General features: G+C 42.1%; 1 protein-coding gene across 1 annotated transcript in view; it reads left to right on the forward strand.

Annotated features, from left to right (window-relative positions):
- The first annotated feature begins 15,090 nt into the window (after positions 1 to 15,090).
- LOC311245321 (UPF0606 protein KIAA1549) overlaps positions 15,091 to 18,098 on the forward strand; it is a 154,470-nt gene continuing 151,462 nt past the window's right edge. Inside the window, exon 1 of the mRNA XM_084335157.1 lies at positions 15,091 to 15,230. Within this exon, the coding sequence (XP_084191283.1) occupies positions 15,098 to 15,230 (133 nt within the window). The 5' untranslated portion in view covers positions 15,091 to 15,097. The remainder of the gene's footprint in view (positions 15,231 to 18,098) is intronic.

The following is an 18,098-nucleotide window of genomic DNA, read 5'->3' on the forward strand; positions in this document are numbered from 1 at the left end:
CCTTTTTTTGTCACATGTTCTTCCTGTGTCCCAAAAAAATGCTAGAAATCATAGTGAGAACCCCCAAGCAGTGATGTAACTGGGATGTAAAATCTGTGGCTGCTCCATAGACAATGAATGGAGCTCTGACTTTATGAGGCTATACAATGTTTGCGTGAGCTCTTACACCCAAATTAGGTTTATATTCTAACATTGCTAGAAGGTATGAACCACAATTTAAACCTAATTTGGGTGTAAGAGCTCATGACCTCATAAAGTCAGAGCCCCCAGACTTTACATTAATTTACATTTACATTGTACAAATTGAGTACAAATCAGCAGGAGGGGTACACCTCTGGTGGCTAAGGGTAAGAGGTATTGTTCGTCTAGCAGTGTCAAACTTTTGAATTTAATTTCAAACCTTTCTCCAAAACCATCACTACTGCCAAAGCTTCTTTCTTTCACCATAAGATTGAGGCCTCTGCTAAGAACCTTCGCAAACTGCACGTCACCCCCTCCCCCCTCCTCTCTCTCTGCCGAGGACTTTGCAATTGTCTTTGAGAAAAAAGTGGAGAGCATCCGCAGCTGCTTCTCCCAACCCCCACCCATTCCAAATGCTGAATCGAGAACCTCATCCTTTACTCTCATCTTTCTCTCCCATTACAGATGTCGAGGCCTTGACACTGGTAATGTCAAACCGTCCCACTACATGCCAGCTGGACCCGATACCCTCCTCACTCCTCCAGACCTTAGCACCAGACATCCTCCAATTCCTAACGGCAACCATCAACTCCTCCCTCAACTCGGGGGTGGTTCCCACCTCTCTAAAACAAGCCAGAGTCACACCCCTCATAAAGAAAAAACCATGAACCCCACAGAACTATCGTCCTGTCTCTCTTCTCTCCTTCCTCTCTAAATCACCCGAACGTGCTGTATCCAACCACTGAATATCTCTTACAGAATGACCTCCTAGACCCTAATCAGTCAGGCTTCAGGACTGGTCACTCCACAGAGACGGCCCTCATAGCGGTCACAGAGGCTCTTCACTTAGCAAAAGCAAAGGGCCTCTCCTCTGTCCTGATTCTCCTGGACCTGTCGGCAGCCTTCGACAGTCAACCATCAGATCCACCTTGCATCCCTCACAGGAATGGAAGTGGCTGGCTTTGCGCTGGCATAGCTGACATCCTACCTCGACGACCACTCCTACCAAGTATCATGGAGAGGGTCCCTGTCGGCCCCCCACCCCCTTCGGATGGGTGTCCCCTAGGGCTCGGTCCTTGGACCCCTCCTCTTCTCCCTCTACACCAAATCTCTGGGTAACATTATCACGTCTCATGCCTTCTCGTATCATTGCTATGCCGATGATACTCAACTCTTCCTCTCCTGTCTTCCCTCAGATATCCATGTCTCTGAGCAGATCTCTGCCTGTCTGTCCGACATCTCCGCCTGGATGACGTCCAACCACCTCAAACTGAACCTAAGCAAAACAGAACTGCTTCACCTGCCGGCTAAATCCTCCCCGCTGACTGACCTTTCCATCACAGTGGAAAATGTAGCCGTAGCCTCGTCCCCAACCGCCAAGAACCTTGGTGTAGTCCTTGACGACTGGCTGAACTTCTCCGCTCACATCGCTGCAACGACCAGAATCTGCAGGATCTGCCACCTTCCTGACAAATGAAGCCACCCAACTCCTTGTCCAATCAACAGTCATGTCTCGCCTCGACTACTGCAATGCACTGCTCGCTGGTCTACCGACCACCGCCACCAAGCCACTCATTCAGAACGCAGCCGCCCGTCTCATCTCCAACCTACCACAGTCAGCCCATGTCGCCCTGCTTCTTAGAGACCTACACTGGCTCCCCATCGCCGCACAGATTAGTTTCAAGGTCATCGACCTGGCATATCGTGCAGCGAAGGGAACGGCTCCCGCCTACATCCGGTCAATGGTCTCTAACTACACACCCTCAAGACCCCTCAGCTCTACATCCTCTGGCCGCCTCAGACCCACTCCTATCCGAGCTCCGGGAGGGTCATCAAAGAGAAGCCGTCTATTCTCGTCCTCGCTCCAAAATGGTGGAACGAACTTCCCATTACAGTTAGGTCAGCCAAATCCCGATCAATCTTTCGCCGTCGACTAAAAACACACTTATCAATATCTGAAATGAATAAAAGAATTATTAAAAAAACCACTAACCTTCTCACTCTCTTATACTATCATGCAGTCTCCCTACTATACTAATATGTCTTTACCAGTGTTGTAGTACTCGAGTCCTGGACTGATTTTCAGGACTCGACTTGGACTTGAGCACTGATTACGTGGACATAGACTCGAGCATTGACTGCATTCAGACTCGGAAGGTGCAGACTCGGACTTGCTAATTGATAAATACAGTTATAAAAAAAATAGGCCCTAATCATTTTGCATAAGATATTGATGGCTAGTGCATTTGTTTGGCTATTGTGTCACAAAGTAAATAAACTCCCTTTGAAATGGTGACCGCTGTGTCATTTATGTTTAATTAATGTAGACCTTTTTTTATTTGTATGTCAGCTCTTTGACTGCCAGAGTGGAGTGGACTCCACCTTGATGACTTGGACTCGGACTAGGGTAATGGGGACTCGACTCTGACTCGATTTGGGCTCTTCTTTGGTGACTCGGACTTGGACTCTGACTTGAACACTGGGGACTCGAGACTCGACTCGGACTCGAGATTTAGTGACTCAACTACAACACTGGTCTTTACTACTATGCACTCATCACTGCAGCACCCAAGTTTCAGCACTATTTGATGAACATTGTTACTCAGTTGTAAGAGTTGTACCCTTCCTGCTGACTTGTCGTCGTACAGAACTTGTAATTCGCTTTGGAGCTAAATGACTAAATGTAAAATGTAAATGAAAGGCAACTGAGGTTTCCCTCATTTACAGTGACGTCGAGTGTACATACAGAAATACCCCCCCCCCCCCCCAAAAAAGCATATAAAATCACACAGCATATAAAATCACAACAATAAGACAATAAGCCGAGGCAAAAGTAAGGATAACAAATCAATTAAAACATTTACCCTGTTCCAAGCAAACTCAATAGGTTCCAAAATTCCATTCCAATAATGATGTAGTATAAGGAGGTAGCTTATCAATAAGGGCCTTACAAATTAACAAATACCAGTATGTGTTGCGCCTCTCCATCAGAAAGGACCAACCAACCTTCTCATAAAGGACACAGTGATGAATGTCGTATTTATCATTAGTGATGAATCTTAGAGCAGAGTGATATACAGTATCCAAGTATTTAAAGGTTGAGGCCGAAGCATGCCTATAAATTGCATCACCATAGTCCAAGACTACTGATAAGAAAACTGCCTCGACAACCCTCTTCCTACTAATCAAATAAAAGCAGGTTCTGTTTCTGTATAGGAAGCACATTTTCTGTCGCAACTTGGAGGCAAGGTTGTCCACATGGAATTTAAATGTAAATTTCTCATCGAGCCACACCAAGATCTTTTTATTCAGTGACTCTCTCAATGCTAGAACCACTTACGGTAGATGTGTAAACCATCATATTCAATGTTTCTGGCTCTAGAGCAGGGGTGTCAAACTCATTTTCACAGAGGGCCACATCAGCATTATGGTTGCCCTCAAAGGGCCAAAGACCGTATAAATGTTAATGTAATGTAAAATAAATGTAGCTACACATTTACATATTGTTAAACATGGTGTTTCTGTATTTATTACTTATTCAAGTTATACATATTGCATATTCATTTGCATAAATGTATAAATATATGTTAGCTTATGTTATTTTAACAAATAATTTTAGTTTATCAGAACCCCATATTACTCCACCAATCAATGATCAAACCATTCAAGTAAATAACAAAGAAGAATATCATCAAATACAAGCTATGACATTAAGTTTGTTCAAAACCTTTTTGTCACAGTCAAGAGGGGCAGAACTAACAACTGTGAGCTGCAAAGAACACGTGGGACAGATGTAGCAGATGTTACAAAAACAAATGGCTGCACACAACCTTGCAGAGGCCATACATCCAACTAATGGAAGATAGTTTAATTAACTTTAATTAACAGATTGCAGAATGGGTACAGTACAGTACAGCTCAATACACACAATTGTTAAGGGGATGCAGACCAGAGAAAGACTTTCGACTTGTTTACATCAGGGTCCCCCATTTTCAATTCGTAATGAAATTGCTATTATGTGTCTGCATGAACACACAACTGTAACTGTACTCAAAAATAACAAAATAAGGGTTGTCTCAGTTCACAACTATATTGGTCAAGTTTTGGGTGGGACTTGTTTGCGTCCCTACAGCTTCTTATTCAATTGAGCGAGATGCTCGGTTATGTCACACAGCCAGTTTGCATCTGACAGTTCAGACAATATTTCTTCAACCCTTTGTTACCTATTCCGCCTGGATCGTTTTTGTATTTTGGGCTGTAAAATTGTCAAAGAATGTCTGAGGAGTAAGTGCTTTTGGCTTTTTTCCTTTGTTACCTCAGATGTTCAACATACATGTATGTGTAAGAATGTGTAATAACTAAGGCTGTCAAAGTTAAAGCTTTATTAACGCATTAACCCACAATTATTTTAACACTGGTATTTTTTAACCCAATATTAATGTAAAAAAAAAAAGAAAAAAAAAAAAACGTTTTTTTTTTTTTTTTTTTTTTACCTGAGCTCTTGGGGGGCCACATCATATGACGTGGCGGGCCGGATTTGGCCCGCGGGCCGTGAGTTTGACACCTATGCTCTAGAGCATACATTTAGTTTTACTAGCATTAAGAACCAATTTAAGTTTAATAAGAGCTTCCTGGAGGGTAATAAAGGAAAGGTGTAAGTTCTCAATGGTCAATTTTACAGAGTCAGAAATACAGTATCAGTATCATCTGCGTACAGATGGGCTTGACAACCATTCAGTAAACACACAATATCATTAATATAGTGAAGAATAGAATAGTGACCTAGAATTTAACCCTGTGGCACACCTTTAGTTATTGATACAAATGCAGATTGGGCATAACCCGATAATCAAATCAGATGCATTTCTATCCAAACAGATAGTAGCTAATCTTTTTAATAATAAATGGTGATTGACTGTATCAAAAGCTTTTGACAGATCAATAAAGAGGGCAACAAAGTGTTTATTTTTGTCTAAAGCCAATATTATGTCATTAGTAACTAAAGAGATGGCTGATAATGTGCTATTATTGGCTCTGAACCCAGATTGATGTGGGCTTAGTACAGAGTTATTTGAGAGAAAGAACTTAAGTTGATTATTCACTAAAGACTCCAAGACTTTCGCTAAGCAGGGTAACTTGGAGATACTGTAGGACAGTAATTATTTAAATCATCTCTACAGCACCTTTATGCAATGGGATCACGTTAGGAAAGACACTAGCAACTGTTACGAATCGGGGAAGGTGAAGGAAGGAGAGGAGAACCCAGTTTGCGGACAGGAATGGAGGAGGCAGAGACGGCAGGATAACGTGTATATACAGACTTTACTAGACGACGACACGTTATAAAAAGAACATAAACGGCGCAGCCGTGCTGGCACTCATAACAGCGAACAGAACTGTGAACACAGAAAATAAAAGTCAACAAAATGAACACTAACAACACTTACTTAGGACGAATGACAACAGTGCAAGACGACATGGACAGGAACAAGGGGTAACCGGAGGGTATGACGCCACAACGAGGTGAGGACAGACCACACTTAAATACAACACTAATTACAATTAGTAACAGCTGGTGCCAGTCCAAAACACGAAATACACCAAACTAGTCACCAGCATTAATACAATAACAAAACCAACAGGGGAACAACCTCACACAAGGTAAGGGAAAGTCAACAACACACACCATGAAATCACATTAATTATACAATTAATTACATTAACCACATTTGTAAGTACAGTCCAAATGGTCGCCTGCACCATCTGATGGTGACCACTAGAGGGTGGTATGAGACCATAGAATGGAGGTAGGGAACCAATGTCTCTCTTAACATCACAAGCCCACCATAGGCGGAGTTTGAACTTGACGCCAGGGGGTGCGACTGCTTGGCGAACGATACCACCATGCGCGCGCGATTTTTTTGACCTTTATTTTATTATTTTAGCGTTTTTACAATGCCCTAACCCCTAATTTTTTATTTTATTTAGGTAGTACAGCAGCACACACACACACTCACACACACAGCACTACGGGGGATCATTTTTAACTGACTTACTCTTAATCATTGACAAAGTGACAAAGATAAAGAAGGAAATACTAAAATAAAAAGACCACAACAAGTATATTGCTGCTCCACTAGACCACTTTACTGTACCAAACATGACATACAAAAATAACAAAATACTGTGCAACACTCTGCCAAGCGCACAGCCGCGCACACGTATGCATACAGTAGGTTGTCAAAGGCTGTACAAACAAAAGTTCACATTTTCTAATAACAGCATTATTAGACATGCCAATCCAACGAAAGATGTGCTGGTCGCGCTGGAGAAAAGAAAAGAAAAAGATGTTGCGTTTGTCTTTTACATGTTATTTGTTATTCTAAGATGCTAATTCATCTGTATCTGGATAACCAATGAACGGATTCTGTCGGGGCAGGTAGCGTTATTTCGGGGAAATTGATATCTATAGTCTGGTATATTTTTCGTCCATGAAAAATGGAGGCTCTAATTATTATTATTCATAGAGACTCTCGAGCAATAATAATTATTACAGCCTCCATTTTTCGTGGACGAAAAATATACCAGACTATAGTTATCAATTTTCCCGAAATAACGCTACCTGCCTCGACAAAATCCGTGCATTGGTTATCCAGATACATTAATTATCATCTCAGAATAAGTGGCTTTGTACAATCGTTACTATAATAATGTACTATCGCGCGGGGCATTCTGCTGCTGCTGCTGCGAATGGTGGTGCTTGGCCGCGCGTTAACCCTTTCACTGCCACACTACAGAAGGTTCGCCTTATAATGTGACATGATTACTACTATAAAATGAATGTATTGTAAAACAAAACATAATATAATTCAGATTTGTTTCTCACAATTATTATAATTTTATTAAAATAAAAATAATCTTGATTTTTTTTTTTTTTTAAAGCAATTTTACCCCCGGCCACCAGGGGTGCAATGCACCCCCTGCACCCCCATAAACTCCACCCATGAAGCCCACAAAGGCCTGGGCCTGGGATTGTTACAAGGAACTATTCCTGTTGAGATAGAAAGATTTGTATCTCACAAAACTTGAGTGATATACTCTTAAGTGCATAGTTGTATAGACAAATTAGGATTAGCTTAGTAGGTAGTAGTAAAGACATAGTAGCATAGTACATAGTCAATAGTAGTATAGACCTATTAGCATAGTAGGTAGTAGTTACGGCATAGTAGCATACATAGTAGATAGTAGTATAGACATTGTAGCATTATAGGTAGTAGTATAGGCATAGTAGTATAGGCATAGTAGCATAGTACATAGTAGATAGTAGTATAGACAGTGTAGCATTATAGGTAGTAGCATAGTACATAGTAGATAGTAGTATAGACATTGTAGCATTATAGGTAGTAGTATAGGCATAGTAGTATAGGCATAGTAGCATAGTACATAGTAGATAGTAGTATAGACAGTGTAGCATTATAGGTAGTAGCATAGTACATAGTAGATAGTAGTATAGACATTGTAGCATTATGGGTAGTAGTATAGGCATAGTAGCATAGTAGGTAGTAGATAGTAATATAGACATAGTACATAGTAGATAGTAGTGTATACATAGTAGTATAGTAGGAAGTAGTATAGACATAGTAGATAGTAGTATAGACATAGTAGTATAGTATGTAGTAGTATAGACATAGTAGATAATAGTATAGACATATTAACATAGTAAGTCAAGTCAGCTTTATTTGTATAGCACATTTACAAATGACTAAAAGCCAAACCAAAGTGCTTCACATGATAAAAACACATACAATGCAGAAACAAGTAAAAAAAAATACACAAAAATTACAGAAAAAGGTATTGTACATTTACACACAAGAAAATTTGATAAAAAAGTCCAGAGTAACAGCGGACGTTGTATACAAGTGGCAGGCTAACTCTGGTCAAAGGCCAGGGAAAGGAGGTGTGTTTTGAGCCAAGATTCAAAAGCCTCTAGGCTCTGGGCAGATCTTATGTGGGGGGAGGCTGTTCCAGAGCCGGGGGGCAGCAGCAGCGAAGGCTCTATCTCCCCTAGTTTTGAGCCTGGTCCTAGGCACCCCCAGCAGCAGCTGGTCAGCAGACCTTAGGGCTCTGGATGGGGTGTGACGTGTGGTGATGCAGGAGCTCAGCTAGATACAGTGGAGCCAGCCCGTGTAGTGCTTTAAAAACGGTCAGTAAAAGTTTTAAATCGATACGGAAACGGACGGGGAGCCAGTGGAGTGAAGCCAGGACTGGTGTGATGTGGTCACGTTTCCTGGTACCAGAAAGAAGACATAGTAGATAGTAGTATAGACATAGTAGCATAGTAGATAGTAGTATAGACATAGTAGCATAGTAGATAGTAGTATAGACATAGTAGGTAGTATAGACATAGTAGCATAGTAGGTAGTAGTATAGACATAGTAGATAGTAGTATAGACATAGTAGCATAGTAGATAGTAGTATAAGCATAGTAGCGTAGTACATAATAGTAGAAGACTGAAGGTAAGACGTAAGAAGAACATTCTTCAAGGAGAGAGCTGTGCGTGTTCATAAATACTATTACTGACTCAACTGTCCTGGGGGCTTCATTACTTCAGGCAACCAACTTGCGCCTAGCACGCCCCCGCGGCGACGCGGCAGCGCCAGAGCGGGGCGGCAGACGGCAGAGCGGCAGCGGCGCGCAGGTTGCCGCACGCAATCCCCCCTGTTTTAATATCGACGGTTAGCTCAACTCGTTCGCTGCCTTGCTGTGGAGCCTGCGGTCCAGTTGGTGACAAGTTCGAATCACTTAAATTTTTTTTTTTACGTTTAATTAATTTATCGCCTCTCTATATAAACGTCTTTATTTCGCCGGTTAAGTTTAGGCATTCTTTCGGAGTTGGTTAAGGTTAGGGTTAAGTTTAGGCATTCTTTCGGAGTTGGTTAAGGTTAGAGTTTGTCTTAGAGCATGGCAATATTTCTTTCGCCGGTTAAGTTTAGGCATTCTTTTGGAGTTGGTTAAGGTTAGGGTTAAGTTTAGGCATTCTTTCGGAGTTGGTTAAGGTTAGGGTTAAGTTTAGGCATTCTTTCGGAGTTGGTTAAGGTTAGAGTTTGTCGCAGAGCATGGCAATAGAATGCCTATTTCCGCACTGCTGCTCTCTCGCTCTGCCGCGGTCACATGGGCGTCGTGGCCAATCAGAGAAACGCTGAACGCAAGTTGGTTGCCTGAAGTGTTGACGCGTCCTGGGGCACAGGAAGAACAAACCAATCAATCTCAGTGGTTTATTTCTTCTATCCCTGCCCCTCCCCTTCTGGGGTCAGTGTCCAGCCTCTGGGCCCTCATTTATCAATGGTGCATACGCACAGATATGTGCGTGACCCGTGCGTACGATCATTTCTAAGCAAAGTGTGGGATTGATCAATTTGAACATGTGCTTGACTTTGTGCGTATATATACGCACAGCTCGGACCATGCGTACCTGGCGCCCAGCTGTAGAATATGGAGACTGCAGACGCGGAAATAAGCTTTCGTGCATTAGTTTGACTGACGTGTTCGGTATGAGTCTATGACCCCCCGTAATTCATTATAGTTAATTGTAAAATAGCGTATATGCGCAAGTTACTGTTGCATAATGTAGGCTATGGCTGCTATTATATCTAATTTATATAGGCTACCTAATACCGACAACAAAATAGATTGTATGCCTCTACAAATCATATTATACCCGGTAGCCAATCGAACGAAACGAATAAAGGCATTCATATGCAGCATGGTTATAATGACACACCAACGCCAAACAGTGGTTAACGGTCTTTATTAGTATTTTGAGCTGTCCAGGCAGAATTGCAGCAATGGTCTTAGGGAGTCGTTGATATCTGACATCACTGTGTACAAGTCCACCATCCTGTCGCATATTTATCCCATAACATGTGTTGTGTCTTCTTGGTTCGACAGCGCGTTAAATTAGTTGCTTAGACCTCCGTGATCAATCTCGCTTGTGAAGTTTCTCAGAGTTCGCTCGGGTTAGTCCATTATTTCACATCCCATGGGGGTGTTTCATTACCATATATGGATAATCATGCACAAGCATTGACGGTAAGAACAAATGGTATTTATCAACACGGAGTGTGCGTACGACCCGTGTACGCACGTGTGATAAATCCCGATTTTTCTATACGTACACACATTCAAAATGTTGTGCTTAAGAACGAAAATAGAACACTTTCTAAGAATTGTTGATATATGAGGGCCCAGGGTTCCGCACATAAGCTAGCTGTTCTGTGAGAAGAAATATGCCTATGAGTATATGATGGACATAAGAGGATTATGCATACAAATGGCTCAATCAAGTGGAGTGCAGGTGAAAACAACTGGCTATTATTATTATTATTATTATTATTATTATTATTATTATTATTATTATTATTATTATTATTATTATTATTATTATTATTATTATTATTATTATTATTATTATCATCATCGTTTCAGCCAGCTAATCACCCAACCCACAAGGGTATGTGATTCAACACAAACCACCATTGACCTCATTTTGACCTCTGACAAGTCCATGATCTCCAATAAAGAGGTGATAGCATGCGGGTTAAGTGATCATTATATTATTTTCTGTACCCGCAAAAAGCTAAAACAAAAGGCCGGCTGTCACAAAACAGTCACATCTAGGGACTTCAAAACCTACTCTAGAGAGGCATTTAACCAAGAACTGGAGAGCATGGACTATCCCTTGTATACCACTAGGTGGTGATGGGCACCAATATTTTATTGTTCTAACTACACTACACAGAACACAGAATCATTTACCAAATTTGGGTTACAGTTTGTTCTCGGTTATGTATTTTCTTACACAGTTGATGCTACACAATTTGCGCTGCATAATACACACTATCACATAATACATTTTTTATTATACAATGATCTATCACACTTTCAATATTAGACTATTCTATTAATATTAGACATTTCGGGGAGAGACAATTCTACAATCGTATTCCCACTGATAAAGCATAATTTTTATAGTGAGCAACTTGTGGCCAAAGAGAAAGTAGAAGTACATCAGACTCAGACTGGTCTTGTCATCATCTGTCTTGTCATGCGTTTACCCGAGCCGACGTTGCCGTGGAACCCACAGACGCCAATCGAGGGAGACAACCTAACGCCCCCTCTTGTGACAGAAGGGACCTGCAGCCAATGATTGTGGGGATTGGATAAATTAAGGGCTAATCAGATCTGCCAGGGGGAGGAGTCACAGCAATCCCCAGGACTAGTGGCTACAGGGGGGAAAGGTAACTGTTACCAGAACAGTGTCAGATGGAAGGTAGCTAGTTAGGACTATAGATACATTTGCATTGAGAGAAGAGTGCCTATTTTGTTATTTCAAAGTGGGGGTGTGTGTGTATATATCTTGTATTCGCTGTATCCAAGGATATACATTTGTACCCAGACAAAGGAATACATAGAGCGTGGAGCTCTCTATTTTTTTGGTAAGTCTCAATCCGCTGCTCTGTACTGGGATGTCTGGGCAAAATATCCTTGTCTCTCTCTGCACTCAAGTCGAGCTAGTAGAACTGGTGGAGTCTAATTGTCTGTTATAACGGTAGCTGTGGCCGTTGTTAGGAACCTACATCTATTGTATATCCTGCCATACGAAATGCCACATGATAGGTTAGTAAGCAGCATGCAAAGTAACGGGACGGGATGTGGGACAAGAGACGGTGTGATGCTGTGTGACCCGTTATCTGAACATGCTAACTAGCGAGCTAGCCAGCCACATAGCCGGAATGTGGGTCTGTCTGGCAGCTCTTTTGTGCGGCGGTCCTCTCTGGTGCGCTTTGGCGTCCTCTCTGGTGCGCGTTGGCGTCCTCTCTGGTGCGCGTTGGCGTCCTCCTCCCTGGTGCGCTTTGGCGTCCTCTCTGGTACGCTTTGGTGTCCACTCCGGTGCGCGTTGGCGTCCTCTCTGGTGCGCTTTGGCGTCCTCTCTGGTGCGCTTTGGTATCCACTCTGGTGCGCTTTGGTGTCCAATCTGGTGCGCGACGCAGATGCGAGCACATTTTTTTTTACATGTCCCAACGTTGCGCATTTACATACAGGTCTTATGCATATTGCTGACCTTTTTCAGCCTTCCATTTCAATGCTGGGTTTATAATAATCCCTGACTTGCATCACTGTTTAACGGTAGCCTAACTATTGACCTGCTGTCAGCACGAGCGAATTGCATCCCCGTCTCACATCATCATGCGTGTCGTCTATATGGAGAACAAAGGGTGTTTCAACTTTCTCCCATCCAAACACCGAGCCAACTAATGGGGAGTTGTTAACTGTCACTACTGGGTTATTATAGGCATATATGTTATGGAGAGATCAGACAAATAATGTGTATGTGATGCGTGTGAATGTACGTGTCAGTGTGTGTGTGTGTGTGAGAGAGAGAGAGAGAGAGAGAGAGAGAGAGAGAGAGAGAGAGAGTCGAGAGAGTGAGCGAGAGACATATTAGCATCATAGACAGGTGAGCAAAATGCAGTATGCAGAATGTAAAACTAAATGCACAAGATACTGTATGCCATATTTATTTAATGAAATGCCAACAGGTAGGCCTATACTGTATAAAATAATCTAGCCCCAAATGACCTGCCATCATGTGAAAAGTCTTGCTAGTATAGTCATAGTAATACTGGGCCTGATAATGACTGATTTATGTTGAAACAGTTATTGTTTTTGTCTTGTTTTTAATGACTAGTAATTAGTCGTCACTGCCATTTTGCCTGTTTGCTTTGTTAATGAATGTAGGCTAACTTGTATTCCAATTAAGCTCCTCTAATTTAATTTAGAGAGACGGTGAGAGAGAGAGAGAGAGAGAGAGAGAGAGAGAGAGAGAGAGAGAGAGAGAGAGAGAAACACAGAGAGAGAAACACACACACACACACACACACAGAGAAAGAGACACAGAAAGGGAGAGAGAGACACACAGAGAGAGGGGGAGAGAGACACACACATACAGAGAGAGGGAGAGACACACACAGAGAGAGAGAGACACACACAGACACAGATAGAGAAACACAGACACACAGAGAGAGAGACACACAGACACAGAGAGAGACAGAGAGAGACACACATACAGACAGACACAGAGAGAGGGAGATAGAGAGACAGAGACAGAGAGAGACACACACAGACAGACACAGAGTGGGAGATAGAGACACAGAGAGAGGGAGAGAGAGACACAGCGAGAGGGAGAGAGAGACACATAGAGAGGGAGAGAGAGAGAGACACACAGACAGACACAGAGAGAGGGAGAGAGAGACACAGAGAGAGGGAGAGAGAGACACAGCGAGAGGGAGAGAGAGACACAGGGAGAGGGAGAGAGAGAGACACACAGACAGACACAGAGAGAGGGAGAGAGACACAGAGAGAGGGAGAGTCCCCTCTGCCAGCTAGTCAGAAATCTCTGCCCACAAATGCCTCAGGACAGATACCAAAAAATCTGGCCCAACCAAATAACCTCAAAACAAAAAGAAAACTATATAGAATATTGGAACAAATCAACCAAATCTCAAAGTAAATTAGAATTCTATTTGACCCTAAACAGAGAGTACACGGTGGCAGAATACCTGACTACTGTGAATGATATAAAATTAAGAAAGACATTGACACGGTACAGACTGAGTGGACATAGTCTAGCCATAGAAACAGGCCGTCACAGGCAGAACTGGCTGCCCAGAGAGGCCAGGCTGTGTTCACTTTGTCATCAGGGGGATGTTGAGACAGAACCTCACTTCCTACTATACTGTGAAAAATACAAGGATTTAAGAGAAGTTTTCTTTTATAAAATAAATAAAATTGATCCACAGTTTATCCATCTCCCTGATAATCAAAAGCTGTTATATATATGTGGGGAGAAAAGTCAGTGTACAGTATTAGCTGCAAAATATGTAGATGGTTGTCATACAATAAGAGAACAAGCCCTGTAAATACATGTATCTGGGTGGCTACATCTGTAAAATGACTACCCGATGGAATGTTTATTTTGTAATTTAATATGTTTCTGTTGATTGTTTTACTTATTGCTAATATTATGGTATGTTTTATTGCTTAATAATATATATGTTATTGTTTGTATGTTGGACTTGCTTTGGCAATAAGTATGTTGATATTTCATGCCAATAAAGCCTATTTGAATTGAATTGAATTGAATTGAGAGAGAGACACAGCGAGAGGGAGAGAGAGACACAGAGAGAGGGAGAGAGAGACACAGAGAGGGAGAGAGAGAGACACACAGACAGACACAGAGAGAGGGAGAGAGACACAGAGAGAGGGAGAGAGAGACACAGCGAGAGGGAGAGAGAGACACAGAGAGAAGGAGAGAGAGAGACACACACACAGACAGACACAGAGAGTGGGAGATAGAGACACAGAGAGAGGGAGAGAGAGACACAGCGAGAGGGAGAGAGAGACACAGAGAGAGGGAGAGAGAGACACAGAGAGAGGGAGAGAGAGACACACAGACAGACACAGAGAGAGGGAGAGAGACACAGAGAGAGAGATCAGTTTGATTAGGCCTGCAGTGTTTCATCATCTCTCCCGTCCTGTGCATGGAGTGGAGCGCCGTGCCTCATGAGCGCTCCCTCTCTCCAAAGCTTTGTTTTGTCTCACCGTGTCACAACATCACCCTGTCTCTCTCTCCCCTCTGCTCTCAGCCCCTCCACTCCTCCCTCACCGGGAACACATGATATGGACAGAGGGATCACAGACTGAGGAAGATCACAAACAACAAACCCACTAAGTACCCCCCCGCGCCCCCCCCCCCCCCCCCCCCACACACACACACTCTCAACCCCAAGCCTTTAGTTTCCATTCGGAATGAATCCTCTCTTCACAAGTGGATAAAAATGCCGTGACACCCGTACAATGGCGGGTTTAGTCTCTTCCACGGGTCCGATGGTGCTCCCCAAGGCGCTGCTGCGCGTCTGCGGCCAAGGCGCGGCGTTGCTGGGCCTGCTGGTGTTGGTTACGGCGCTCACAACGGCCTCACCTGTGTCAGGTAAGAGAACACCTTTCGCTGACTCGTTAACAACATGACCCAGCGATTTGTTCTTTGCTGACGGGAACAGACACAGATCAATAGCCCATGAACTACTCAATTGGTTTTTGAAGGACATTGGAGAGGCAGGGTACTTTCAACGGTGGGTTTGCTTACGGTAGGCCACGTTTTCCAAGATGATTGATAGGTAGGCCTATGTCATGACCTTTACCTTGTGAAACCTAGAAACTCTCCAAGACAACTTATTTTTTTTACATTCACCAAAAAAACAAGGCTGATTTATTTTGCACATAATCTCACACACATCCGAAACCTGCACACATTCATTTAGTGTGACAGTTATTGAGAGTAAATGAGTTTGAATATGGCCACCAGTGATGTCATTGGGGACATTGAATTATAATAATAATGAAATTATGTATATACAAAAATAGCAATACCTTGTCTTATACGGACTGCTACCTTATCATTTCATGGTGCCGTAATTAACACAACACAAGGTGTGAGATGCTGTGGAATTTAAGTGACACGATACGCTCCTGAATATAACATATTGTTGTTTTTATTGATTATCTCTACAGCACCACGTCCTAGCACAGCTGTCGTAGCATTTTCATAGTTCTTTGGTTTAATTGAACAGTCGGAGCAACAGTACTGAATATGATCATGATAATGGATCAACAGTGGTACATAGCACTGAATATGATCATGATAATGGAGCAACAGTGGTAGATATCACTGAATATGATCATGATAATGGAGCAACAGTGGTAGATAGCACTGAATATGAACATGATAATGGAGCAACAGTGGTAGATAGCACTGAATATGAACATGATAATGGATCAACAGTGGTACATAGCACTGAATATGTACATGATAATGGAGAAACAGTGATAGACAGCACTGAATATGAACATGATAATGGATCAACAGTGGTACATAGCACTGAATATGTACATGATAATGGAGAAACAGTGATAGACAGCACTGAATATGAACATGATAATGGATCAACAGTGGTACATAGCACTGAATATGAACATGATTGATAATGGATCAACAGTGGTAGATAGCACTGAGTATGAACATGATAATTGAGAAACGGTGGTAGATAACACTGAATATGAACATGATAATGGAGCAACAGTGGTAGATAGCACTGAATATGAACATGATAAATATAATGGATCAACAGTGGTACATAGCATTTAATATGAACATGATAATGGATCAACGGTACATAGCACTGAATATGAACATAATAATGGATCAACAGTGGTACATAGCACTGAATATGAACATGATAATGGATCAACAGTGGTAGATAGCACTGAATATGAACATGATAGTGGAGCAACAGTTGTAGATAGCACTGAATATGAACGATATGATATGGGTCTCTGGAGCATAGTTGCATTTTGGGAGCTTTTACGATTTAAATGGAACCTAATTTAAATAAAGCATTTCTGTCAATGTCGGCAATGGATGGAATTACAGCGGTCGGGATATAGGCCTTATATATATAGGCCTTATCCACTGCTAGCAACTGGAGGTGGACAAATAATCCAATAATGTATCTGCAACAGCATCCCAGCTTGCTTGCACATAGCTGGGGCTGCATATAGTGTCATTCAATGTCCCTATGTGCTTGCGATTTCAGTCGTGGCACCACAATAATAGCTGTGAATAACATGAACATCCCCGGTCCCCCCACCCTCCCCTTCCCGCCTCTACACAGCCAGTAAAAAGAGCATTTTGAAGAGCGTAAAACGTCTGAAACCCAAGAATCCCATGGTAATAGGATTACACACTAAAGAGTGGAAGCCTTGCCATAGGAAATCAGCATCTTAATCCCATTCAAATGTAATCATGTTTGTGCCTCCATTCACAATTCTGTTTCTACCGCTTGATGACTGATACTGGTCGTTGACAGATTAGTCACTCATCCATGATGTTTTTCTCATCTTTTTTGATGGTGAAATCATATTTGATGGCTTTTGGATTTTCCAGAACAAATCATACTGTGAGCCATACTGTTTTATTTAGGCCTGCAACTAACGCTTATTGAATCTTGAGCGAGACATTGGTAAAATCACTCCACCAGCACAATCTGAGCATGTGCAGTAGCCCCATCTCCCATTGGGTGGCTTACAGGTGACTTTTGGTGCGTTCGGTTGGTCCTCGTCATTTAGTAAAGTCGTAAATGTATCATGTGACCAAATCGCGCAAGGTGATAGTGTTCGGGTTGTGCTCATTAGATCAGAAATACATTTTTAGGAATCCCTCTGATCTTAAACAGCAATGTACGGACATGCAGCTCAAGTTTCAAGTTCAAGTTTCTTTAATAGTTGTCATACAGAAGTACAGAATACTTTTGTACAAAATGCTTCTTACTGTTGCGCTCCAGAGACTGTGCATGACAAGATAAGTATGAAATAAAAACATAGTAAAAATTAGAAGAAAAAAAAGAGGTCACAGTGTTCAGTTTAGACATATGTACAATGTTCGTAGACGTAGTTACCATACAATATACAATACTGTGCAGTGTACTAATATACAATACTATATAGTGCAAGGCATAAATGGACGAGGTGCAGTTTAGGTACAATTCACAGTAGGTGTACGAGTTGTAGTGCAAATCCTTTATCAATAAATATAAAGTGTAAGTGTGTTTGTGTGATCTAAAGTGTGGAGAGTGGGTGCTGCAGTGTGTTGTTTGTTTGAGTGAGTGTGTGTGTGCGTGTGGGTGTGTGTGCTGTGTGCATTTGATGGTTGTTGCATAGTGATTATTGTTCGTTTAGCGATTATTGTTCGTTTAGCAGCCTGATGGCCTGGGGATATTCAGTGACTCGACTACAACACTGT

Source organism: Notolepis coatsorum (assembly GCF_963971535.1).
Source record: "Notolepis coatsorum genome assembly, chromosome: 18".
NCBI lineage: Eukaryota > Metazoa > Chordata > Actinopteri > Aulopiformes > Paralepididae > Notolepis > Notolepis coatsorum.